This window comes from Ochotona princeps, chromosome 20, assembly GCF_030435755.1.
Source record: "Ochotona princeps isolate mOchPri1 chromosome 20, mOchPri1.hap1, whole genome shotgun sequence".
NCBI classification, from domain to species: Eukaryota; Metazoa; Chordata; class Mammalia; order Lagomorpha; family Ochotonidae; genus Ochotona; species Ochotona princeps.
This window is the reverse complement of record NC_080851.1, coordinates 23,835,142-23,861,562: the sequence shown is the minus strand read 5'-3', so window position 1 is coordinate 23,861,562 and position 26,421 is coordinate 23,835,142. Positions and strand designations below refer to the sequence as shown.

At 39.6% G+C, this 26,421-nt stretch overlaps 1 protein-coding gene across 15 annotated transcripts in view; it reads right to left on the bottom strand.

Annotated features, from left to right (window-relative positions):
- PDE1C (phosphodiesterase 1C) overlaps positions 1–26,421 on the bottom strand; it is a 433,318-nt gene that overhangs the window by 49,690 nt on the left and 357,207 nt on the right. For all 15 annotated transcript variants that reach the window (XM_058678108.1, XM_058678111.1, XM_058678109.1 and 12 more), the window contains 7 exons: positions 19,297–19,397; positions 16,534–16,662; positions 11,216–11,317; positions 10,613–10,733; positions 5,707–5,788; positions 2,687–2,807; positions 1,263–1,438 (listed from right to left, as the gene is read on the bottom strand). In XM_058678108.1, the coding sequence (XP_058534091.1) occupies positions 1,263–1,438; positions 2,687–2,807; positions 5,707–5,788; positions 10,613–10,733; positions 11,216–11,317; positions 16,534–16,662; positions 19,297–19,397 (832 nt within the window). The remainder of the gene's footprint in view (positions 1–1,262; positions 1,439–2,686; positions 2,808–5,706; positions 5,789–10,612; positions 10,734–11,215; positions 11,318–16,533; positions 16,663–19,296; positions 19,398–26,421) is intronic.

The window sequence follows — 26,421 nt, the reverse complement described above, 5'->3', positions numbered from 1 at the left end:
TCATTCAGTGTCAGGCTGAAGTGTGAAAGGTGAAAACATAAAAGCAGAAAAACTATTATCCCAATTCATGGGGGACATTTTACTCCTACACATGCTTAGGAAAGCAGATTAAGAGTTCTCCATTAGTTCTATATTGCTGGAGAGGTCACATGTGACTTTTCTTTTCATAGACATTACATTTCAGCACCTATAACAAATATAAAGGGAATCTCAAAGAATATCTTGCAACTTGAGACTCATTTCTCCCTTTTACTAACCAAAATGTTCCTTGATCACCAAATCCTCCTCACACAAAATATCTGTAACCCAGGCTTTGGGCCTTCATCTTTCTGCTTTTGCCTGTACCTATTTCCAAAGAAAACATCATCTTCAGGGGTCAACATCAATCATCCTTCAAGTCCTGGCTGAAGGATGCCTTCCAAGTGTTTGGGAAGGATTCAGGATCAGTATCCTTAAGCCTGAACACACCACTATCCACATACCAAATACATTTAAAAATGATTACTTGTTTGTCCTCTTTAAAAAAAAAAAAGCTTCAGCTTTGCCTTAGTAAAGGAACTTGCTAATGCTTCCCCGGCTTATTAGTTTCAGAAGGTAATTTTAGAAAGCCAAATAATTGCAAACAAATTATTCGAAAGCACCTCTTTTAAATTGCAGGTTGTCAGGATGTGGGATTTCCTGATGTAATGAGTGTAATGGAATCTAAGAGTGTGCTTCTTTTTGACATGAGGAAGTAGCTGCCACTGCTGCCTGCAACGCCTGCCGATGGGGAGGATTTAAATGTTGAAAGCACTGGAAGGGACTATAAGACTTTGCACTTAAAACATGGAAGAGATGTTGGCTCACACTGTAGCCTGGAGTGCAACATCTGTCCTGAAATGATAAAGGCCCAATTATGCCCTGAAAGTACCATAAATATAACTCCTCTGACTCACCTTAAATGAACAGCTGCTTACATAGGACTTTGTGGATGAATCACAATGACTGGCCTTTGAATAACCCCAATAGCTAGTGAGGCTGCAGCTCCTACACCAGAAGCAGACTTGCCCCGTTCCAGCTGGCCACAATGTGTCCTTTCCTCCTGTCACGACTTGGATGTGAACCCCAAATTTCAATCACAATTGGAGATAGAAACTTCAGATTGGAAAAGGTCAGTTTGCAGCTGGGAGTACCCTCAGGAGGGAAGCCAACCCCTTATTTCATGAGTGAAGGTTAATTTTGTTTGAACAAATCTTTCAGAGGACCCAACCAGCATGAATTACCTTTGGGCACCTTGGCCCTCCATCGCTCCCTATTAATGTGCACCACTTCAGTCCACGTAGCCTTAAAGCTCTTGTAGTCAACAGGGATGACAGAGTGGTTGATGGGGGCACTTCCTTCCGACCCAGAGCTCTTCACACCTGACCGCTTGGCATCTGATGAAGTGATGCTATTTAAACTAGAGGGAACAGAGATAATTTCAAAGAACAGAGTTAGTGTTTGAAAAACAAATATGCCAACAAGCAAGTCCCAGAGAGGAGTGGTTAGCATTCATCAGGCTATTGTTAGGAACCTGCTGGCTCTTGCCATCTGCAATTACCCTTTGTCATATGTGACAGGTAGAAAATTCTATATTTCAGCAGGAAAACTGTCAATATTGCAGCCTTTTGTACCACTTAGGATATTTTCCATTGGTCTCCTCTTTGTTCTGATACCTACAATCTTCACAAGAACTTTCTATTTTAGCCTCTGAAACCAATGAATTTGAATGTGGACTTCTCCTTGTGTAACAGTTCACCCACATGCTTCTACACTGATCACTTTTCCAATTCCCCAGCAATCTGATTCTCTTTATTTACAGCTCCACTTCCCCTCTAATCCTAAGCTCCTCTAAATGCAGAAAAGGTCATAGTTTCCTTGAAAGTTGCTAGGAGAAGGTGAAAGAACACAGGTAGCTTGAGAATTGTGAAAGATCAGAATGTGCTAAAATTCTGATTTTACACGATCATTGCTTTATGCTTTACATATGAAAGACTGAAATAATAGAGCATATTTTTCATGGAAAACATGAGCAAAATATTTCATGCTCCTTCAAGTGCGACTGACAGGAACAAAAATCCACTGACAAGGAATGCAACTATGCAAGCAGAATGTGTTCTCATGCTTTAAAGAGCTTTAGAGAGGTCGGACTTGGGCCGGGGTTTCTGTCTTTGTAAGCAACCTCAAGCAGTCCATCCAACTTGGGCATCCTGGAGTCTCATTGTCTTAATGCTCTCACTGACCTCCCTTTTTTCTTTACTCTGTCTTCCTGTGGTCCTTCTCCTTTATGATCATCTTTGCATGAATGAGGAAGTAGTAGTGGTAGTAGCAGCAACAATAACGACACTGAAGACAACAGTAGTTATAATGGTACCAATAGCAGCAAAGAGATAGTATTTACTAATAAAGACCAATTTCCAGCTTTATTTACTTCTTCCTCAAAGCTACATCCATTGTAGTTGTTTGTATGTATTGAATAATTCCTCTAACATTCACAGCAATCTATGATCATGACATACTTTCTCTGATGGAATCACTGAGGAAACTTGCTGTAATTGCACAGTAAAAATGATGGGTTAGGTTTTTAATGCTGGCAGTCTGATTACAGAGCCAAATTCCATTGTCATGGACAGGCCCCCACCTTCTGCCATCAGGCTTCTCCACTGACCTTGAACGCCTCTGTCCTGTCCCACTGGTTTGGGAAGTTTCATCAATTAGTGGACTCACAATCTTCTCGGTCATGTCCGTGAGCACGGTGAAGGTGGGTTCCACGATGAAATCAATAAAACCTGCAAGGAAATGGCATACGCTTCAGAGAGAATATAGCTCAACTGGGACCTGTCTAGACTTCCCAGTAAAAAGTCAATGGATTTTTTTTCTTGGAAATCCACCTGCCGAGGAATTTCAGGCCATGTGAAGAGTCCGTCTTATTCATTTAGCATACTTGAGGCAAACATCATAGATTGATACCATATCTCTTACTGATCTTTCTTTTCACTTTTCAATAGAGAAGTGTGTATTCTTAAACACTTTGTTAAATGAAAACCCACCATGTAACCATGATAGGAGCTAGTTAAGATTAAAAAGAATAAATGAATAACACAACTTGCCTGCCCTCAAGAAACTGACAGAAAAGATTAACTGAAAGCAGATGATACCTGGGGTACATAGAAGGCCAAAGAAACTCAGACAAAGCCCTTGGGTAAGGTTAGGGAGGGAGTGAGAACATTTCCCTCCTCCCACTGAGAGGTGTGTGAACTGCTGAATGGAGGCTGTGATGTTTGAACTGAGCTCTGAGCTTGAGTAGAGTTTGCTCACTCTGGGTGAGAAGAACATGGAATAAACCAACTGACCAATGGGGGAAAGTACAGGATGCACCTCGACAGTGACTGGAGGTAAGGATTCCTTTGCACTCTGGAAAAAGTCTTAGAAGGCAGGACATCATTCAGCTCAGGAAGCAAAGCTCTAAAGTGGCACACAAAGGAGCTGGGACTTAGAAAAGCACTGGAGGACCCTGAAGGTGTGTTGGCAACACTGTAATAAATTTTGTAATCTTCTTTGAGAAAACTAACTTGGAATGATGCAGGAGAGAGGAAGGAAGCGCGAGGGGTTAAAGCTGAGAAAATGAAGTCATTTCACTAGTCGAAAAGAGGAAGGTGGAACTAGCACAATGGGTAAGTCAGCTGGGAATGCAAAGGAAGCAGAGACAGCTATAGAAAACGGATGGGCGGTGCCTCTGAGGGCATTCACCAAACAGGCTCCAGAAACACAGCAGGTGAATGTGGCTGGGAAAAGGTGACAAGATCAGCTCTAGATAGGCTGACGGGGAGGTACAACAGACACATCCTGGTAAGAAAGGCAAAGAGTTGGACAAAAAAGGATTAAAAACTGGGAGAGGACTCACATCTGCTACTATACCTTTGTGAAACTACACCTGTGTGAAAGTGAGCTAGGATGAGTGTCTCTATTCTGCCACACAACAGGGAAGAACGGGTGAGCTGGGGTTCCTGCGGACAGTGGTAATTGATTACTCACCCCCAGGAAAGTTGGAAGCTAAACAACAACCAGAGGAAGTGGACACCTGAAGGGTGTCTGGAATCTAAGACCACATCTCTGGTTTTACAATAAGTGGATGGGGGTGATGTTAACATCTGATGTGGTGAGGGATGTTAGAATAACTACATAGTATTTGATAAAAGAATTGTACCAACTAAATACTAACGATGTCCTGATGAGGAAGTGGTAACCACTAAGTGTGCAAGATAGATAACTAGTATAATATTCAGCAGACGTTGAAATCTGATGCCATCATCCTCCCTTTTTCTTCTCTCCCAAGGTAAAATAACATGTCCAAACCAAAACAAACTCATCAGCTTTTCCCACAGCCCCTGTAATTGGGATCATGGTCCAACCACTTAATCTTGACCCATACTATGTTCTATCCTTTGCCTCTTGCCAAATCCTCTACAGCTGCCACACCCTCTCTCTCCTGGACACTCCATTGCTCATCTTGGCTCTGACATTCATCATCATCTTCCTGCAATCTCATAGGAGGCAACCAACTTGTCCCTAGTGTGACTAAACTCTGCCTTTAATTCAACCTTTTTGCCTCTAACAGAGGAACTTTCTACAACAAGCAATAACAAACTTGTATATAAAGAATCACCTTGTTAATTTAAACTTGGCTGACCAAGTCACCACTGTCATTTAGTTCTGCAATGACAGTGCAACAGCAACCACAGACAATATGTAAATCAATGGGTCTAGATGTGTTAAAACAAAATTTGTCAGAACAGGTGATAATCCCTATTTAGCCCACAGGCTTAAATGTAAATTTGTGCTTTTTATCGTTACATAAAGTTCTACATCGTTTCCTTCAGGAAAGGAGAAATTCCTGCTATTAACCTAGTCCTGGGTTTTCTCTTCAGAAATGTCACCACATCTGACTCCTGCCATATAGAATTCTTTAGAATCCCCGACTACTACTCAAGTCAGCTTTTCTATTTCTCTATTTGTTTCTCCCTCCTCCCCTGCCTGGTATGGTCTCCCATGCAAAAGCACAAAATTAGGGCAGAAGAGCCAAATCTGTACTATGCTTACTTTTCTATTAACTTCAATCTTCAAAGATGAAGATATCTGATGTTTAACATTGTGAGGCACTATACACTCTCATAGCTTCTGACTTCTGTAGTGCACATATATTTTATAATGAAAAGTATAAAAGTTATTCTTTCCCCCTTCCAGTAGAGGAAGCAAGGAAGGAAGGAAGGAAGGAAAGGAGAGAAGAAGGGAGGAAAGGAAGAAGGAAGGAAACATTCTAAAAAGAACCAACTCTGAATGTGGGGTCAACCTGGAAACGGGCGGCCCAGAAAGCAGGGCTACCGGAAGCCATCAAAAGGAGAAATGCTGTAGCAACGTCAGTCAGGTATCCAGAATGGAGAAGTTGAAACAGAATGTGTTCACTGTGTAAGAAAGTTGACACGCTGTTTTCCTTTGGCAGGGAATGATGCATAGCCTTCCCACAACGTGGCGTCTTTCTTTGGAGGATGGAGAGTGTGACTCTACCAACCAAAGCCGAGAGAACAGGATGGGTTCAGTTCCTCAGGCAGAGAGACACTGCAACCATCCGGGTTTATGTCTACTGGGTTCTCATCTGATGTCCAAGTCCAGTGGGCGGCAAACACATACCTACTTGCGACTGAGCAACCATCGTCGACTTTCGGTCACACAGAGGAGAAAAAGGTAGTCCCAACTCTGCTTCTCTGTCGCCCTAGAGAAAAACAGGAAATCACTGCACATTAGGGAGCAGTAGGCTGAGCTGCTCCAAAGGCCACCAGCCTTTAATTATGATATATGCAATAAGTCCTATGGGATCTGCTCCTTTATTATATAAACACCAAAAGGATGAAATTTCTGGAGTCCACTCATGCTAACTACAAAGTCCATGCTATGGTACAGAAAGCCTCACTGGGCAACACTGACAATTGCCATGGAAAGTAAGGCAACAAGAAATGCAGCTGGTAGCCAAGAAACAACAGTGCAGCCAGCATCGCTGTTGTGCCTCAAATGGTTCTATGACGATGAATGACCCTTACCTATCTGGCTTATGAACCCCTCATGGTGAGAAGAGTCCAAAATGCAAACTCAGACTGATTCGGATTTGTCTCCTAGAGATACTTAAAGCCATACACAACTAAAATGATGTTCACTTTTTAATTCATAATGAAAAATAGAGCACAAAGAACAAGAATAACAGATTTCTTAAGGTCTGTCTAGCTGCACAATACATCATGATTGGCCACTAGATCCTCAACCTACACTCCCCCCAACTCCCAAAAAAATTAACATGGAAGAACAGACTTCCACTGAATCCAACTTGACTAGTAATACTGTATGATTATAGTATTGGCTGTTTGAAGGTTACACACATATTTTACTCTTTACTAAGGGATGTCAGCTTTTCAGAACAGGGTAGAAGTCTCAGCTATCATCAAGGAATCTTCTTAACTTTAATTTGAATTTTCTTTCAGGATAGCCCAGAAAAAATAATCCCCTGTGACATGGGTTAAGATAATTCCAGGCAATAATATGTACAGAATATGCAGAAAGAAGATGATGAATACGTGTTGAAATAATAAACCACTGCTCACATGTGACAGACAAGAAACAAGAGTAACAAGAAAGGGAGCTGTTTGCCAAATATCATCTCTACAGATCCTGTCCACACAGGTGGACCGGATTGTCTGGAATCTGCTGGTCAGTTGTACTAAATAATAAATAAGAGGACACCCTAAACCAGTGTCTCTGAAAGATTAAAAAGTTCTAAAAAGACAATGTCTCATCCAATGCTTTTAGAATTCAAATTTGATTCCTATTAACCAAGTGGACGTTATCATGATAAATAGCGTAAGCAAAGACTATCTAACTGGAATGTTAAGAAGTAAATAATACAGTATCAGTTCTGATGCAAAAATCAATGTATAAAAAAATTAGGGAAACCCCTGGCATCCCATGATAGCACAAATATTTGAATGGTATCTAAGACACATAAATGACTAGATAAGTGTTCTTGGTGCTCTTTTAACTACATGCACTGTGAGTGGGAAATCTACTTTATGAACCATTAGCATTCAAAATAGTTGACCATATATAGAAATTTCAAAATAAACTCTAAACAATGCAAACATCAGCTTATCAAATTTCAATGTCTAGAGTTTCATGACAATGATATTAAGCACTTCAACCGCTTAGAAATTACAAACAACAAAAAAATCCCTCATTCTGAAGTAACTTAGATTAAAAAAATCAAAGCCAAATTCACTGAATATTTGATATGAAAATATTGTGAATATACTGCTCATCAGAATCTGAGATTCATTCGATGAAAAAATAAAGTCTTAACTTTATAGTCTTTTTACATTAAACAAGAAAAAATGAAAATAAAATGTACTGAGCATCCAACTGAGAGTTGAGAAAACAAAATAAATTCTAGAAGAAATGAATAAAAATAAAACCCATAAAGACATTGTAACACAAACAAAACAATAAAATACAAATGAACAATTTCACAAGAAGAAAGAAAAAAATGGCAAGAAAAGGGAACTTCAAAATGTGTAGAAAAATGAAGATTTTTGTACAAAAATTTGAATGCTGCTTTTTTCACAAGCATTTTTCGTGAATTTTCTGTCAATTCATAGTAGATCAAATAATAAAAACAGGTTAATAACCAAAGGCAGAAGAATGTGAAAGAATTGCAAAAGATATTTACAAAATTTAAATCTATACATCAATACAAAGAAAATGAACCTTAAGGCTTTTACAACAAAATACATTTACCGAGGACTCAAATTCATACTTTAAAGTCAACATGTCATTGAGAATCACCCCAAGGGAGTGATTTGAATTTTGTAAAACATGGTCATAAAACTGAAGACATACTTAGTCTTTCAGCTAAGCATGGAAGGTCTGGCCCACTGGCACTGGAGCTGTGCCCTGATTTTGAAATATCACCCAACTTTCCAAATGTCATTTCTTAAAAGTCTCATTGAAATTTCCCATTTGAACTGTCCAAATTAAAATCTACAGTGAGGAGCCATGGTAATATTTCTCCTCCATGGATTATTTACTATGGTTTATGGCTTCTGGGTTAAAAGAATGAGTCAATAAAAATAATTTATGAATTATAATTACTGAAAAATAGTTCCAGTTCAGTGAGCTAACATTCTGTTCCCAATAGGCGAAAATTCAATATGGTTATTTTCACAATGCCTCAAGCACATTTTCAACCAATTTGAGCATATGTGTATGCAAACAAGATTTCCTTTCTGAGAAAATAATGCTCATGTATTTGAGTAATTCATATTCAGTCTCTCATAATTAAAAACAGAAGTTCATTTCAATACCATAAGCTTACATGAGTTGGCTATGAACTACCTTTTCGCCATACAAAAAACTCTCTTAGGTTTGAGGGGAATGTTATTGCAAAAAATAATATCAAAGAAAATGTCTGAGAAGAGTGGATATTTGGTGAAGATGTCTCATTAATATTAGGAAAATGGCCCAAAATAAACCCGCAGTGATGAAGAATTTGCAGCCATTCTTACACATACAATAGAGTCGCAGCTATGCAGCCTAATTTTCCCAGCTTCCAACAGAGTATCGGGTTTCCCCTGGAGAATGGCAATGCATTCCTCAGTTTCCATAGAGGGCTGGAACCCTTGCGGATATTAAACCCCATAGGTATTTTTGTTTTTAAAAATTTATTTATTTTTATTGCAAAGTCAGATATACAGAGAGGAGAGACAGAGAGGAACATCTTCCGTCCAATGATTCACTCCTCAAGCAGCCACAACAGCTGGAGCTGAGCCGGTCTGAAGCCAGGAGCTAGGAGCTTCTTCCGGGTCTCCCATGCAGGTGCAGGGTCCCAAGGCTTTGGGCCATCCTCGACTGCTTTCCTGGGCCACAAGCAGAGACCTGGATGGGAAGCGGTGCTGACAGGATTAGAACCAGTGCCCATATGGGATCCCAGCACAATCAAGGCAAGTACTTTAGCTTCTAGGCCACTGTGCCAGGTCCAAACTCCATAGGTACTTAAGGTTACTAAATAAAATGGTATAACATGTGCATACAAGCTATGCATATTGATCCAGAAACTTGTATTTTACATCATCTCTAAGATGCTTATAATACTCAATACAACACAAATGCAATATAAATATCGTCATATTGCACTGTTTTGAGAAATACTGAAAGGAAAAAAGCTGAGCATGTCTTTGCCTCCCCAATTCAAGACTGGTTGCATCTGTGGCTATAGAACCCAGAGATTCAGTGACAACTGTATTGTGGAAGGTTATACAATGCCTTTGCAAAGAGAAATGGCCATTTGCTGAACAGAGTGCCTGACGCTTCGCGCATGTAACAGCTTGGAGGTGCAGGTGCAGGTACTGATGAGCATCCATGAACAGCTGGAAAGAAGTACATCACTCTCCCTCCATGAAACAAATTGCAGATAAGTCCACAGGGAATTATAGTAGGCATTTGATTACCCCAGGTCACAAACTTGTTGGAATAAGAACCCTATACAGAACGTGGGATTTTTGCTTGAATCACTGTTAACTCTAGTCCCACCTCAACAGCACACACAGCTGCAGAAAGGTAAAGCAAATGCCAAGATACTGTCTACAGGGACCTCCACCAACATTAGAACCCTAGGAGTAAGAGTAACCACAAAAGCAATTCCCTTGTAAAACTTGACAGAAACAGGAAAGGAACCTATTTCTTGCCAATTTAGGAGATGAAGTTGGATGGAGTTAAGATGCAGTATTTTATGAAATCTTAGAGGTCCCTGAACCTGTGCACAAGAATGAACTGTATTAACTTCATTGTAACTGAGGGCCTGTAATTCAGATCAAGCCTTCCACCCTGGGGCTCTTATGTCTGAATGGCAGCTCTCATACAGTTGATGTTGGGTGGGTCTGCTATGCTCTTAGGTTGGTTTCTATTTCTTTCATTCTATTCACTTTTCTTCTTCTTCTTCTTTTTCTTTTTCTTATTCTTAAAGTAATGTATACTTTAAGATTCAATTTGTGGGCCTGACACAGTGCTATAGGTAAAGTCCTCGCCTTGTACGGCGCTAGTTCTAATCCCAAAAGCCCTGCTACTCAACCAGCGCCCTGCTTGTGGCCTGGGAAAGCAGTCGAGCACGGCCCAAAGCCTTGGGACACTGCACCCACGTGGGAGACCCGGCTTCGGATTGGCTCAGCTCCGGACATTGCGGTCAATTTGGGAGTGAATAGTCAGACAGAAGATCTTCCTCTCTGTCCTCTCTGTACATTTGACATTACAATAAAAGTAAATAAATCTTTAAAAAAAAAAGATCCAATTTGTATAGACAACTTTTTCTGATCATACAGAAATGCACAGGATAGCAATACCATAATGACCTGAGAATCACCATGTAAGATTCAAACAGAACCTGATGAGAAAGCAACATACAGGGTCAAGTCCACCCTCTCCAAACAGAGCTCAACAGGCTCTGTTGCTGAAGTATGTGATTCACAAAACAGGCAGTAATGGTGGCACAGCAGGAAGGTACCTGTCTGAAGAACTCCTCTAGGAGTGACATGGTCCAGCGGTGATGCAGGTCCCAGGCTTTTGCAGGGTGGCTGATGTCCGCCGTGTGCAGCATCAGGGATAAGGCCTTTGGTTTTTCAATTCTGTAAAGCAAAGCACCCAAACGCAGGAGGACCACCCTTTTCAGATTCTCAGTGAGGGTTCAAAACAATCCATTTGTGCTTTACCCCTTCAATGCTTCCAAGTCAAATATACTGCAACTAAATTGAGGGAAAGGCACCATTTCCTCCTAGAAATAGAATTTCATCAGCTTGGTCTCCTTATTGATTGAACTAGATACGTGTGACTCAATCTAAGTTACAAAATGATTGTATCCGTTAAAAATCTTGCTTGCCAGAGGGAAATACTTGCACTTCTAACTGGGACAAAATCTATCTCAGCCCTGATGAGAACAGACCAAATTGTGATTTGTATCATGTCCATGCTGTGTCCTTAAGACATTAGCCCTTTGTGAGACCACTTGGTAACACTACATTGAAGGAAATCCACTTTGAAAGGTTCAACAATAGCATGGACAAGTTCTGGTCCCAACATCTTGGAAAACACGGGCCCCAGGCTCACTTACGCTTCTGGCTGCTGTAGGGCAGTCTTCATCGCTTTGATTTGTTGGAAATGACAAGACATATCCGTGGCCATCACCATCTCAATTACCAAGGTCCGAAACTCCCTTTCCAGAACAAAGAAAAAGAAAAGAAAAATGAGTGGGTTTCCTTGCTATTTCTAATCAAAGTGTTACTTATTTTCTCTTTAATATTTCATTTTTGAGATAAAATAACTTTTATCTGCACTATATCCAAAGGTTTTAATGGTTCTATTACACAAAAAGTTCAACAAACAAAAGTACAAGGCCATTGTCTGGCAGGAACATAGCCAAGGGCAATAAACAATCAAAGTTATCAATATCCCTTCATACAGTAGATTTAAAAAGTCACCAACAACTACAATAATATATTTCCTACCAATTTGTTTGACAAAGATTTAACAGTTTAACAAAACATTATATTTGGAACTAAACTGATACACTCCATTTCCTATGTATTTTCTTTAATTTAGCTTCAGCCTCTTAAGGAGAAAATGCAGCAGTAGTCTTTTTGTTTCTGGCTTATTTTCTTTAGCCTGATGTCCTCCAATTCCCACCATTTTGCTGCAAATCACAGGGTTTCTATTTTTACATCCAAATAACCCATTACGTGGGCATGTACATCATTCTTACATTCATTTACCTGATGATGAGCATCTTGGTTGGCTCTTTGGCTACTCTAAACAGCTCTGCTGCAAACAGACTGGTACAGATATCTCTGATATAAAGTACTCATGCTTTTGAATACATATACCCAGTAGTGGAATTGCTAGATCATACAGCACATCAATTTCTATTTTAAGAAATCTCCATACTGCTTTCCACGTTAACTGCAATAACTTCTATTCCTCCAATGAGAGTTTCCCTATCTCCATATCCTCACCAGCCTTTGTTCTCTCTTGGGTAGCATCATGTGAAGTGGTATCTCATTGTGATTTGCATTTGCATTACCCTGAGGACTAGTGATATTGAGCATTTTTTCGTATATAAAATCAATTAATTTTTTCTAATACCTCTAGTCTAATAACTCTTTCAGGTGAATTTTTGTAATGGGAAAGAAATTAAGTTTTAAAAACAAGGAAACCAGTTGTTGGAAAAATGATCCATGGAGTCTGACACTGTAGCCTCCGTCTGGGATGTCAGCATCCAATATGGGCACTGGTTTGAGTCCCAGCTGCTCCACTTCTGATCCAGCTCTCTGCCTGGGATAGAAATGGAAGAGGGTAGCCCTTCCACCCATGTGGGAAACTCAGGGGACACTTCACGCTTCAGCCTGCTCCAACATTGGCTGTTTTGGTCATTTGGGGAGTAAACCAGAAGACAGAAGATCTTTGTCTTTTCCCCTCTCTCTGTTACTGACTTCATAATTAATATATTTTAAAAAGAATCCATGGAGTATATACATCATTTGAGAACTTAACTCACAGGGAAAAATTCCAATGAAATTGAAGCATGTACAAGAAAACTTCAAAACTTATATAGTTCCCTTGTATTCCTCATCCTCTCTTCTGAGATTCCAGTTGTAACTATATTTAGTATATGAAATTGTCTCACAGATTCCCCCAAACTATTCATTTTAAAAGAAAACAGTTACAGAGAGACAGGGAGAAACAGATCTTTCATTCTGCTAGTTCACTCTCCAAATGGCTGCAATGACCAGGATGTACTCTCTCCAAATGGCTGCAACGAAGCCAGGATCCTGGAACCACAGCCAGTGTGGACACAGGGGCTCAATTATTTAGGCCATCTTCTGCTTTCCCGGGCACTCAGAACAGAACTGCATAGGAAGCACAGCAGCCAGAACTTGGGCCAATGCTGTTATGAGATTCCAATGTCAAAGGCTCCTGTTTAACTGCCACACCAAAATGCTGGCCCCAACTCTACACATTTTAAAACACCCTTTTTTATTCTTTAAGTTAAATACTTTCCACCTTTGAAATTTAAAAGTAAACTTCCAAAATTCATTCGTTCCTCTCTCTCCTCCATATTATTAAAGCCCATAGAGTGGAAAATGAACTTGTATATTTAAATTTTCACTTCAAAAATTTTTAATTTAGACCCTCAGTATGAATTCATAATTTTTACTATATTCATTATAAACACATGTGTCTTTACTTCATTGAACAGACTACTCTAAAAGTGTATGACAAATCCAACAGTGGTTATAGCTTGTTGAATGAATGGATTTTACGTTTTTCCATGCAAGGCAGTCATGCATGCCTGTTCTTGGGATGTCAATTAGGTTGTATTGTGAAAGCTTTAAGTTGTGAACACTGGAGATTGTTACTCTTGCTCTGAAGAGGGATATTTTCTTTTCACTGGCAGTTAACTGGTTCAGATTCAAAATGCAAGCTGTGTGCAACTTCAGTGAGCAACACATCAGCTCTCTAGTCAGCCTACTTTGTATCTACCCTGTGTGTGTATGCTGCCAGCATTTCAGTACATGAGTTAAACTGCCACTGTGCCATTAACATTGCATATGGACTCCACTTCAATACTCGGCTGCTCTATTTCCCATCTAGCTCTCTGCTAGTGTGCCCAGCTCCTTACTCCCTCTGGCCCAGCCTGGCTGCTAAGGCCATTTCATGAATGAACCCAGTGGATGAAAGATCTCTTTTCAATTTCATTTTTAATAATAATTATAATAAAATATAAAATCTTTTTAAAAAAGTCTTCCAAAGACGTGGGTACCAAATCGGCCCTATTCTGTCACACATTCTTCAAATTTTGATATCCCTTCCAAATCTACCTGATGCTTTTTATCTTAATGCATTAAAAAAAAATTTGTTTAGCATTTATAGAAATCATTTGTAAGAGGACTGGTTTGTTTGTTAAAAGTTTATTTGATCTGCCAAAACAGAACTCCATGTATTTAACAATTGGCTTATTTACAAAGTTCATAAATAGCCTAAAAAACTTAAAAATCCAAATACAACCTATGAGATTTTTACAGTGCCTTTTTAGAGAGATTTTACTAATATCTTGGGTTAGTTTAACGGAGTTTATCTGAGAACCTTGTAACAAATAAAGATATTCATATTATTTCTTAGTATTATATGAAGCCCTGCATCTGAAATTTGAAGATAGTTTTTAAGATATTAAAGTATTAAATAAATCTTCAAAGTTATTCACTACAATTTTTGTTTAACTACAGAATTCAAAAGTAGAAAACATGTGCAATGGGCTACAAAAATTAAGAATTTGCCACTAAATCATAATTTCACTCAGATTTATATTTCGTTCAATATTTGCTAATAAAATACACATAAGTAGGTCTCACAAAATTAAGTTTTCAAGTGTTGTTTGATCATTTTAAAACTTTTTTTATATTCACGTGTTTGCTGAATCACTCAATTTGATAACTTGCCTTGATTAGAGGTGATATTCAAATAACAACCAGGAGCTCAGGAGGAGCCACTGGTAAGAACAGAGCTGGAGATAAACAGAAAAGCTGCTTGCACTGCTGTGTGCCAGCGTGTCCCCACGGGTTTAACTACAGTCTATACCAGACTCACTTTCCATTCAGAGCCGGAAAGAGTGAGTGAAGCTGGACTGCAATAGAATGAAAATACACATAGTATGGCTGAATCTAAGAACACTAACAAATAACCAGGGGAGGTGAAGAGCCAAACAGTAGAATATTAACATCCCAATATTGGAGTGCCTGGGGTCGATTCCCAGCTTCTACCAATATAAACTCTAACAGTTGGCAATACTAATTCAAGGTGTGAATTCTCACCGCCAACTTGGGAGCCCTGGCTTGCACTCCCAGCTTGCAAGCCTTAGCCACTGGCTCTTACAGACTTGGAGTGTGGGGGAGTGAACTAGCAAAATGGAAGGTGTTTACATCTCTATCTCAAATCAATAAGTTAAAATGAAATTATACCTTTAAAAATTATAAAGAGATAACAAATCCACATTGAAATATACATAACAGAAGTGACATTTATGCTGTAAAAATACAGCAGGACACAGCTGTGAAAGCTGTGGTGCACATTACAGATCTTCACCAGGCCAAGAATATTTGCTATTTAGAGAGCCTACATGCAAATCCTTCCCAACCATGGGTGTAGCCGAACAGGTGTGAAGCCGTTGTTTTTGGCCATATCCAACCCTTTCACTGTGCATTTGTAAACAAGTCAACAGAGGAGTCCGCTCTTCCTGAGGCTGTGCACTGATTAACTGAAGTGCTCTGCCGTGTTCTGATCCAGCTGGGTCTAGTAATTCCCAATCTAATGTAAGCCAAATACTCCCCCGTGTTTTGACAAGCTAAAGATGCCTGGAAACTCAGCCACTTTCACTGATAGTCAGTTTCTGTTTTACTGTTCAGTGTGGCTTATTTCTCTGAATCCTTGTGAAATGGGTAAGAAGTTGCTGACTTAGGTAGAACACAAGTACTAACTGAGGTATAAATTTGGGATTTTGTAAAGACTTACCTGACTTTCTCTAATAAGCTGTCAAATACCTTGACTTTTATTTATAACAATGATGCACAAGCTTACTATATATAACCCAAACATGTAGTAAGTCTTTATAATAGCTAATATTACATGTTAAATTCTTAACCACATAGCAAGGTAAACATTTTCTATTTTCCTGAGATGAAACCTTGAAGGTATGAGAGATTGAGTTAAACTCCCCAAAGTCATATAACCAGTAAGTGTCTGGTTTTGTATTCAAATCATGGGGTTGCTATATCTATAAAGATATTTAGGGAATAGAATTAAGTGCCCATTTTTTAATCATCAAAATAATTTCTTCAGAATTTTTCAAAATCTTCTTGAAATCCAAATTAATATTGGAAGAAAATAAGTTAACTTTCAGACTTAAGAACGTCAGCTAACAGCAACACAAGTTAATTAAGATAACAAACACCAAGTATTTCTAATGAGTCCTAAATTGGATATGGTTAGTTTTTCAAACTTCCTTGAGAATTTTTAGCACAATTCTGAATTACTTAACCTAAATTGGATCTATTAGTCTATTCATTACCGCCAAAGAAATATAAATATGGCCAAAAGAGATCGTTGAAACCTAATCTTAATATTTTATAACCCTTCTTGACAACTTCTGACTATTTACACCAAGAAAAACTGTAGTGAGACATACAGCAGGAAGGGGAGAGCACACACACATACACACACACTCTCCCTCTCTCTCCCCTCAACTCCCTCAGAGAGAGGGAGAGGGAGAGAGAGAGAGATGGGGCAGGATAGAGGGAGAGAAGAAATCAGAATTTTAGATAGGTTACTTCATTTGCCTTCCCTTCTTCCTGGCCTCTAAATCTCTCCTCTCACCCTTACCTCCAGTCATCCTTGGAGAGGTTGATCAAAATATTCATCTCCTCATCTTCCTGCAGAAGGCGATAGGCTGCACTCAAATGGTGATTCTCCAGCACCGATCTGTCATTGTAGAGGATGGCTGGGTCAGACCTGAGAACAAACCCAAGGGAAATTAATTGGAGAAATCTCGACTGTTCAACTTCCTCAGTGCTTACAGGCTAGGATTCACTTTTCATCGCTTTGTCCTAGGTTGAAAACTATGTTTGCCTTGAAGTCACTTATTTCAACCCAAAGCTGGAATGAATACCATAACTTATCCTCAGATGCATGGAAGGCAGGTTGCTACCAATATGAGGGAATGAAATTTATGTGGCATTGAGTCTGAAATCTCTCAAAACTGGCTTATATCCAGGTCTCAGTGACTTATGCTAGAGTGACAAAGACAAAAAAAAATAGATCACCTCAAACTTCATTCAGTGAACGTATTGGTTTATTTATTTTGGCTGCATCTCTCTGAACATACCTGATGGGTGCTGTCCATAAGCTGTTTTTAGTAGTAACTTCCTCTTCAAACTTTTCTATGCAAAATTGAAGGTCAATAACATAAATATTGGAGTCAGCATTGTGGTATGGTGGGCTAAGACACTTGCATCCCAAATCAGACTGCTAATTGTAGTCTCAGCTTCTTTGCTTCTGATCCATCTTCTACTAATGTATCCTGGGATGCAGTGGCTGAAGGACCACATACTTCTGTCCCTGCCCCTAGTGTAGGAGGCCCAGATGGAGCTCTTGGCTCCGAGCATAGCCCCAGCTTTTGCAGGCATTTAGGGAGTGAAGCAGCAGGTGTATGATCTTTCTGTGCCCGTATCTTTCCAATAGGCAAATGGATATTTTAAAAGCAATATAAAGACTGAGAAAGTAAAAGTTGCCAATAATGGCAACTCAATAATGGCAAATCAGTGTTTTAATATCTCTAACAAAAGCTTATCTGTTTCTCATTAAGGAAGCAGAATCTGAGAGATGTAAAGTGACTATTCGGAGCCCACAGTGGCTGTGTGAGGGGCTGGGAAAAGGAGAAAAGTCTTTTGAAAGTTGACACAGTACCCCCTCAACATAATGTCCTTCTATGATTGGTCAAACTTTAGAACAAGGGCATCTCAGAATATCTTCAAAGTGTTAGGCTCTTCCTTCTGTCCATCAGGGGGAAAAAAAGCTGGTCACAAACTTAGATTTCTGAATAGGAATCATAGGGTCCAAGATGGTTTGTCCTTTTTCAACTGAACTTTATCTAATGTTTAATTTCTATTCCAAACTGAGATGAACTGAATTCACTGGAATTTTCCAACTCCTCTCAAATAACACACACCATGCCAACTGAAAGAAAAGGATTTGGTCTTACACCTGCTGATTAAGTCAGGTACCCAGTCATGTGTGTTTTGTGACACTCAGCTAACTTTGCACCTCCTGTAACTGAGTTGTGCTGCTCCAGCTTGTGGCTGCTGTTGGTACTGGTTATACTCAACTCTCTTCCCGCCTCTCTTCCTTGACCAGGTGCTCTTCATGGCAGTCTTCATCCTCAAAGCAAAAGTCTTTTCCACAGACCCACATTAAACAGGTACTCTGGAGTTTCCTATATTTAAAAACCTTGGATCAAAACCACAAAGAACTATTCCCCAGGGGCAGAGAATATTCTCTGTGAGAAGGCAGGGATAAAGGCAAAAAGCTGAAGTCCTTTTGTGTACTTTTATTCCATTGAAATTCCTCTTCTGAATAGAGATCAGACTACATTGTTTTCTTTGGTGTACTCCATAATTAAGTGCTGAATTCATTAAATGCATGTAGACAGAATTAAGGAACATAAGCCTATCAGGAGGCTGCACCTGCTCTTTCAAGTGCAATCAGTGAGTATTGGCTGGGACCTCAACTCCTACTGCTCCCTGCTACTTTCTATTTCCCTTACCATTTTTTCCCCAATTCTTACCTTCTTTTGATTCCTGTATCAGCACCCAATTAACCCTACTGCCAGATACTCTCTAATTCCAAGTCAAGATAAGGTTTCACTCCAAGTAAAAATGATAACAGAGAGGGATTGTTTGGAATTCTATGCTGAGAGGAATACTAAAGACAAATGCATGGCTTGGTAAGGAAAAAACCTGTAGATCAATGCATGAGCTCTGTGACAGCACAGAACAGTCATATTGGAGCACTTGAACCTGTGCCCAGGAGAGGTTTGTGTTTATCAGAGCTGTTGATTAACAAGGATATATGTGGTACACGTGGTGAAAGGAGCCTTGGGGAGGCTATGTGGTTCCTCAAGCCTGGTGCTAGAAAGGATACAAGTGCTGAGCAGAGCTCAAGATGAAATCCGAGGATGAGGACAGCGTCACAGCAGAAGCCAAGGACAGAGTAAGAAGGTCTCACTGCTATTCATCGATTATTACTCACTCGTCCCTAATGACTTAAATTACACTCACCTAAGATTTGATGTAAACTGCCCCCACTGTTCACTAGAAACAGGTAGAGCAGTCCCAGGACCTAAATTAACAGCCAGTGTTGCCTTGGAGGAGAGGACATCCGTGTAAGATCCCAAGAGGAGTTTTAGGAGCACATGGCTTCCTCAAGTCAGTCTTGATGGGCACTGACCAGGCAGATTGCTCATTTACTAACTCATGCTCAGAAAATCAGAGTAAGCATGCCTAAGGCATGTGACTAACAACTTTCTCATTCCTGACAACCTGGCCCTAGCCCCTCGTGCCTCTTCCCTCAAAGTGTGAACATCCTCACCGTGTCTGGATGTGGAAATTATTGGTGGTTCCGGTATGCTCATAGTCATGGATGGCAGCTGAGAAGATGATAGCAAAGATTTCCAGTTCTGTCAGCCAGTTCTGAAAGGGAGATTACAGAGCAATCAGATAATCGGTCTCTTTCACAGATGAAATCCTCAGCTTGCTGATGACACATCACGCTGCTGCCTCTCTACCCTGCAGCTGGTCTGCTATTGTCAAACATGTTTTAACATACAGGAAAGTTGTGGGCTTCTTTTTTTGCCTTTTAAGAAACTAGGTTTGTGTGATTTTTAAGATGGCATGCCAAGCAAGGTTGAAAATGTGAAGCAGTTTCCTAGAAAGCAGACAAAGACGACAATGTTAAAAGCCTGTACTACACACTCCCCTGACTTTCACATAAAGTTTCTAGGTAGACGTATACACACATACCACTTAAAATCCTAACATAACATCAAGAACTTAGCGTAATGGAAGTCCTAATGCCTAACCATGGCAGGAATATCTACTATCTGGCGGGAAGAGAGAAAATGAGAAATAACATTTTTTCCACCCTATGTATGCTGATATTGAAAGATGATTGTCCCATGCACCCCACCCACGTTGGCGATGGCTCCATGGTTTGCCAAGTACATCTCTGGAACCAGCAAAATTAGCAGAATCTGGAGGCTTATTCAAAAGGCCAGAGAACTGTTCAGTCCCACCCCAATTTCATGGGATCAGAAGAAGGCTGTGGCTCAGCAATCTGTTCTACCAAGCCACATGACTGATAATGATGACACACACTGGATCTGAGAACTCATGCCATGTGGGAACCTCCCTCAACTGACTTCATCAAATGGACTCTGTACGTTCCCTGATGCTTCCTTTCCTTCCAGAAACCATGCTGTCTGATGCCCCAAGGATGGATCATCCATGACTCTTGGGTCACCCTTTGCTAACCTCCACTCATTTTAGTCAGTTGTTGAATTGATCCTTACAGGATTCAGTATGGTTTTCTCCAAACTACAAACCATAATACACATCAATAAAATAGGAACACACAGCTGGAGTTGTTTCATAGTAAGTGCCACACTTTGAATACTTACTAAAAGAACTGTCAAAATGTGTGACCACTGTGATATAAAAAAAGTAAAACATAGATTTTACACTCTATCTGCTTCATGAGTATCTTTAAGTTTCCATTTTACATCAAAGAAATAAAACTAGAGAACTCTAAAAGTAATAAGGTTGCTACAAGACAAATATAATTATTCAAGTTGATGAATTCAGAAAGACCTGGAGTCTGAATTAAAGATTAGTGTATAGAGTATATTTATGAAATTTAATACAAAGTCATTAAAAATACAAACTTTATGAATTTCCCTATTAATTTCAAGTAACTACTAATTTTGATCCTCATCTAAGAGACTTCCTCAGAATTGTTACCTTCTTTGAGGATAATAAATAAATCAATGGCATATAAGCTTATGAGGAAGGTCTCATAAACAAAAATGAGCATACAAATAACCTGAAAACTACACTTCTGAAAATGATCATCTAAAGAAGAACCCACGATGAGGTGTTACTTTTTGACATCCTCAACAATGCAACTAAAAATCCTGGGGAGCAAGAAGCAGAAAGGTACAAAAAGGATATAGAACAAGATGAGAATCAATAAAATTACATGAAAAAATAATGGGTAAGATAAGAATGGGGTATAAGAAAAGCAAAGCTATAAAAACTAGCATGAAGCAAACAGTCTCCTCACCAGCCGCCTCACTATCGGGGGGCTCACAGTGTGGCAGACATCGTTCTGGGTGTTTTCTATAGACACTCATGTAACTCCCGCAAATCCACAAGATGGGCCTTTAACATGGGCACTGACCATTGCACAGAGCAGGGATTGCAGGTGGACAATAACACATTGCACAAACTTAGTAAATAGGATGTATTCTCTAAGCCTCCAGCATACAGTTTTATGAGTCAGAAGCCCAGCCCAGTGTGGATGGATTCTCTGATCAGAGTATCAAAAAGCTGGCATACTGAAGTGGGTAGGGAGGTATGCCTTTCCAAAGACACTCTGTGACAAAAATCCATTTCCAGGAGAATTCAGAGAATGGGAAACACCCATTTCATTTGCATGCTTCTACCTGGCTCCCCACACACAAACCACCTTCAAGCTAGCAGGTGCCTAGTTGATTTCTCACATTAGAAACCCCTCTATTTCTTTCCCATCTGATTCTGTGATTTCAATGTGTCCACCTGGAAACTCCATGCTAACACATGTATTTAAGGTCTGACTGTTACCTGAATGGTACCAGTAGAGTCCCCCTCATACTGAACACAAAATACAGTGAAAGTAATACACTCCTACCACTCACAGCCCCATAATAGAATGACGTAACATGTCATTTGGTGACTTCATATGAGGTCCAAAGAACAAGCAAAGCTTCACACTTAAGGGTGGGGGGAAGAATTTAGTCAAAAGCAACATTAACAGCACCTTGCCTAACAAAAATTAATAAAAATTGTCAACAAACAGCTCTGGAGCTTGGAATATTTTGACCTAAATTAAAAGCAGATGGAGTTTAGAGTCTAATTAGTACTTAATCCATTAATAACAACTCTTCAGTCTAATTTGGTTCAAGGGCTTTCAAATATGAGAAAATAATTCTGAAAGGATTCAAACATCTAGGCACTTAAACTAAACAATGAGCAATACAAATTACAATGCGTAACAGGGTTGATATTGAAACTCCGACATCATTTTAGTAATGGGATGTTTTGATTCTCCATGTGTTTTACAGTTCATAAAACTGAAGTGATTTAAAGTGCTCCCCCCCTTAATCTGTAATGAAAGGCGAGAGTAACAACATGTTCTCCATTCATCAGATGCTCCCCACTGTTTTTGTGAGTTTGTGATGAAAGACATTTGTTTTGAGCTGTATTTCTAGGAAACAGTGGGTGGGAAGTAGCTTCTAGATTTAAGAATTACTCTAAATATGGCCTGGGTGAACACTCAATAGCAAGTGGCAAATGAGTTCATTTAGGAACAGCGTGTAGTACATCATGATCATTGGCTGCTAGGATATAACATTTGTTAATGACAATTTGCATTAACACAATTGCTTGGGAGCTAGCCTTCAGAGCAACGGAACTATGTATGATTCACCTTTATAGCCACACAATGTACTGTCATAAGAGATACTAAACATAGGGCGACTAGATGAGCTTCAGCTGTAATTTTTATTCCATTCTGATCCTCACCACACTAACTTGAATAGGGTCATATAAGGATACTGAACTATAAAGGATTCTTTTGGACCAAGGCATTATGGGATAATGGCTAAATATTTCAGTGCATGATCTTAGAAGTTTAATCTGACAAAAAGTCCTGATCTTGACTATGCATTTAGTTTACCAGGACTGTCAAGGTACCACACACTGGGTAGCTTATCAGCACACTAGTCCTGTTGGATGAAGACCTATCTTTATGACCTCATTTTACTTTCTCTACTTCTGAGGTATTCAGGGTTAGGACATATGAATTCAAAGAAATACAATCCCCCAGTAACAGGACAACATGAACCTCTGAATGACAGTACCATTTAAAGAAGAGATAATCACTACTGCTTGCTCAACTATTCCTTTTTCCTCACTGACATTATCTCAGTTTTTGTTTTGGATGGCAATATATCTAGCCTGAATATGTATTGCCAGTCATTCTGAGACATAGTTATGGTGAGTTAAGTGTAACTGAACATTGTTGAACTGAAGTTAAAACTAGTCAAGAATACTCACTTTTTTCATCTTCTCTATTCTCTCTTCCCTTATACTCCTCCCTGAATGTGCAGAAGTACATTTCAGCTATTTTCCAAGCATAAAGACAAAAGCCACAAGCCAAAGAGGAGGTTGAGTGGAAACAAAGTTGCTAATGGAGGATTCACTGGACTGTCTGCATAAATGCTGATGAAATCTCTGTCCTGGTCTCTCTAACTCAGCCTGGATATGCACTGTTCAACACCCAGAGACGGCTGGGCTGGACATTTCAAGGGAAAAAAACCCCAATGATGTAAGAGGAGAATCTCATCAATAAATCAGCACCTTTTCCATTAGCTAATAAATTACAATACTAAATTTAAAAATATGTACATAAGCATATTCATAAATACCTCAGGCTGCTAAGAGAAAGAAATAATTCAAGAACAGCATGTCTGGTATTACAAATCTTGCTAACTAGAAATAGTAAACATACAAGTTGAATAATTAGAAAAATCTGTAGGGGGGGCAGCGTGGTAGCCTGGCAGCTGGAATCCTTGCCTTGCACGTGCCAGAATCCCAAATGGGTGCCAATTCTAATCCCAGCAGCCCCGCCTCCCATCAGCTGCCCCTGGGAAAGCAGTGAGGCTGGCCCAAAGCCTTGGGACCCTGCAACCACATGGGAGGCCAGGAAGAAGTTCTTGGTTCCTGGTTTCAGACTGGCACAGCTCCAGGCATTGCAGTCAGTTGGGGTGTAACTCAATGGACAGAAGATCTTCCTCTTTGTCTCACCTCTTCTCTGTATATCTGCCTTGCCAATAAAAATAGATAAATCTTTAAAAAAGAGAAAAAATGATAAAAGAAAAAATTCATAAAACATAGTTGAGGACATGTGTTGGGGGAACCCAGGCTCCATAATGACCCTCTTCTAATCATAGATCACATCACTCCCCTTTCCACTGCACTTAGAATACAACTGGAACTCATGACCAGGCCTATTTAGTCAGACTTGGCCTGGCCTTCTGCCGTCTTATCCAGCTTCCCTTTGCACCACTGTCCCCTGCATATGCTGTTCTCACCTCGTCTGCCTCCTTTTTGCTCTTCCAACCCAGACAAGCTGTTCTCTCACTGAGGCCTTGGGACTAGCCCTGCACTAACTACTAACAGCAGCAGGGGTACAGCCTCAAATCACAACTAACCCAGCAGAAATATTGCCTCTGAAGAGCTTTTTGGAGCTTCCTATTTTAATTCTCTGCAGAGTACTGGTGATGTTTCCTTGATTATTTTTTCCACCAGTTTCCTCAGTCTGCAACCTCCCAGCATAACGTCAGTTCTACAGCAGCACTGAAGTGACCTCATGCCATGTCTAGTCTGTTTAGTTGGCTTTGACTGAATGCCACAGGCGGAGTAGTTTGTAACAAACAGAAGTTGATTTCTCACAGTTCTCAATGCCGGGAAGACCGAGATCAAGGTTTCATTCAAACCAGTGTCTAGTAGGGGCTCACTTCCTGGTTCCCCAATGGCACCTTGTGGCTGTGTATCCTCATGGCTGAAGAAAGGAACGTGGTCCTCTGGGGTCATCTTTGCAGGCACCACTTTCATTCATGAAAGGCAATCTTTGTGACCTGATCACCCCAAAGGCCCCACCTCCTAAGATCATCACATTAGAGGTTAGAATTTCCACATATAAATTTTGGAAGGATATAAACACTCAGTTTATAGCATCCTGTGAGAAAGGATCCTAGCACATAGTAAGTGTACAATAAGTATTTAGTTTTATTTTTTGAAACTACTCAATTTCACTGAAATTTATCTTTTTCCACCAATATCATATCACTAAAGCTTCAGTAAACACTTTAAGTATTCGTACAATAAACATGCTCCTCCACACACATTTTCTCAAAACTGTTCTCCTAAGATTGTGAGACATGAATTTCAGACTCAGGTATTAATGCTTACTTAATCCTTTTGGAATCTGGACTGGTATTGTTTTGAATTCATAGATTAGTTTGAGGGGAACTGACTAAGTCTTCACCTTAAAACCATGGTGTAGGTCCATGGTAGCCTCCACCTGTGTTGGTCGCACCTCATATCTGCACTGGTTCAGTTCTCAGGTGTTTCACTTCCTACCCAGCTGCCTGTTGATGTGCCTGGGAAGGCAGCAAAGATGGCCCAAGTGCTTGAGGGTTCTGGTTTTTGACTAGTCTCGTTCCAGTCATTGCATATATTTGGGGAGTGAACCAGAAGATGGGAGATTCAATAGCTCTATAGCTCAATCTTTCAAACAAAAACAGATCTTCAAAAAGAGAAATCAAAAAGTCTCTTTAAAATGCCATGGTATTTCATTTTGGGGGGGGTGTGCAGGAAAACCCTCAACACCATGGTGAGGAGTGACTAATCTTTGTGTCCCACCCAGCGAGGCATGAGCCAATCCACGCCAGCTCTTTCCTGTCAGATTCCAAGCTCTACTTTTTGTTGTTTGTCTATTTATTTTAGGTTTTTTTAGTTTGTATGATTGTTTGCTATGAGGGGTTTTCGGAATTGTCGACAAATGTCTTGTTAGAGTTACAAGCCAGTCTAGATTATCCTAAAATCTGCCAAGATCAGCAAAATTATACTTCAACACAACAAATGGCTAAATAGTAAAATGAAATAGACACGAGACAGCTGAATGGTACCTTATAGCCATTTTAAGGTATATAGCAGCCGGTTCTTTATATAAACTAAAATTGAAATGTCAATGAGATAATCATAGGATGTGGTTAAGAACTTGCTTTTTTTTTTTTTAACATACTGATTACTCAAAACCATGTCAATTCCATAATGTTGCAAATTGCTGTTGATGTTATATTGGGACTCTTAATTGACTGGGATGATATTCTACCAGCTCTAACTTCGGACCAGAAATGGTCTCCCCAAGAAACTGTTCAACCATCTGGACAATAAATAGCTGGACTTTATACTTGGTATACATTTTCAAGGAAAGAATCTTGATTGAATTTGAACTGTAATACTGCATCAAGGTGGAGGAATCCACCGGGGGGAGGGGCATGGGTAGGGGTGGGGGGATTCCCAGAGCCTATGAAACTGTCACATAATGCAAAATAATTAATAAAAAAATGCCATGGTATTATCTCTCTACTTATACATTGTGAGACATTTGTTTTGGTTTTTACAGTTCTTTTTACCAGTTTTTAAAATTCTTTATATATTACCAAATTAAAAAAACTTGATAGTTTTTCTACTATAATCTTCTGCTATATGTAACTGCTTCATTTTAGATTTTACAGAGGGCTCTTATTTTATATAATTTATGGTTTGTTTTCTTGATTTTGTTTCTAAGAGATAATGCAACATTTTCAGAATAATTCTGAAAATATTATCT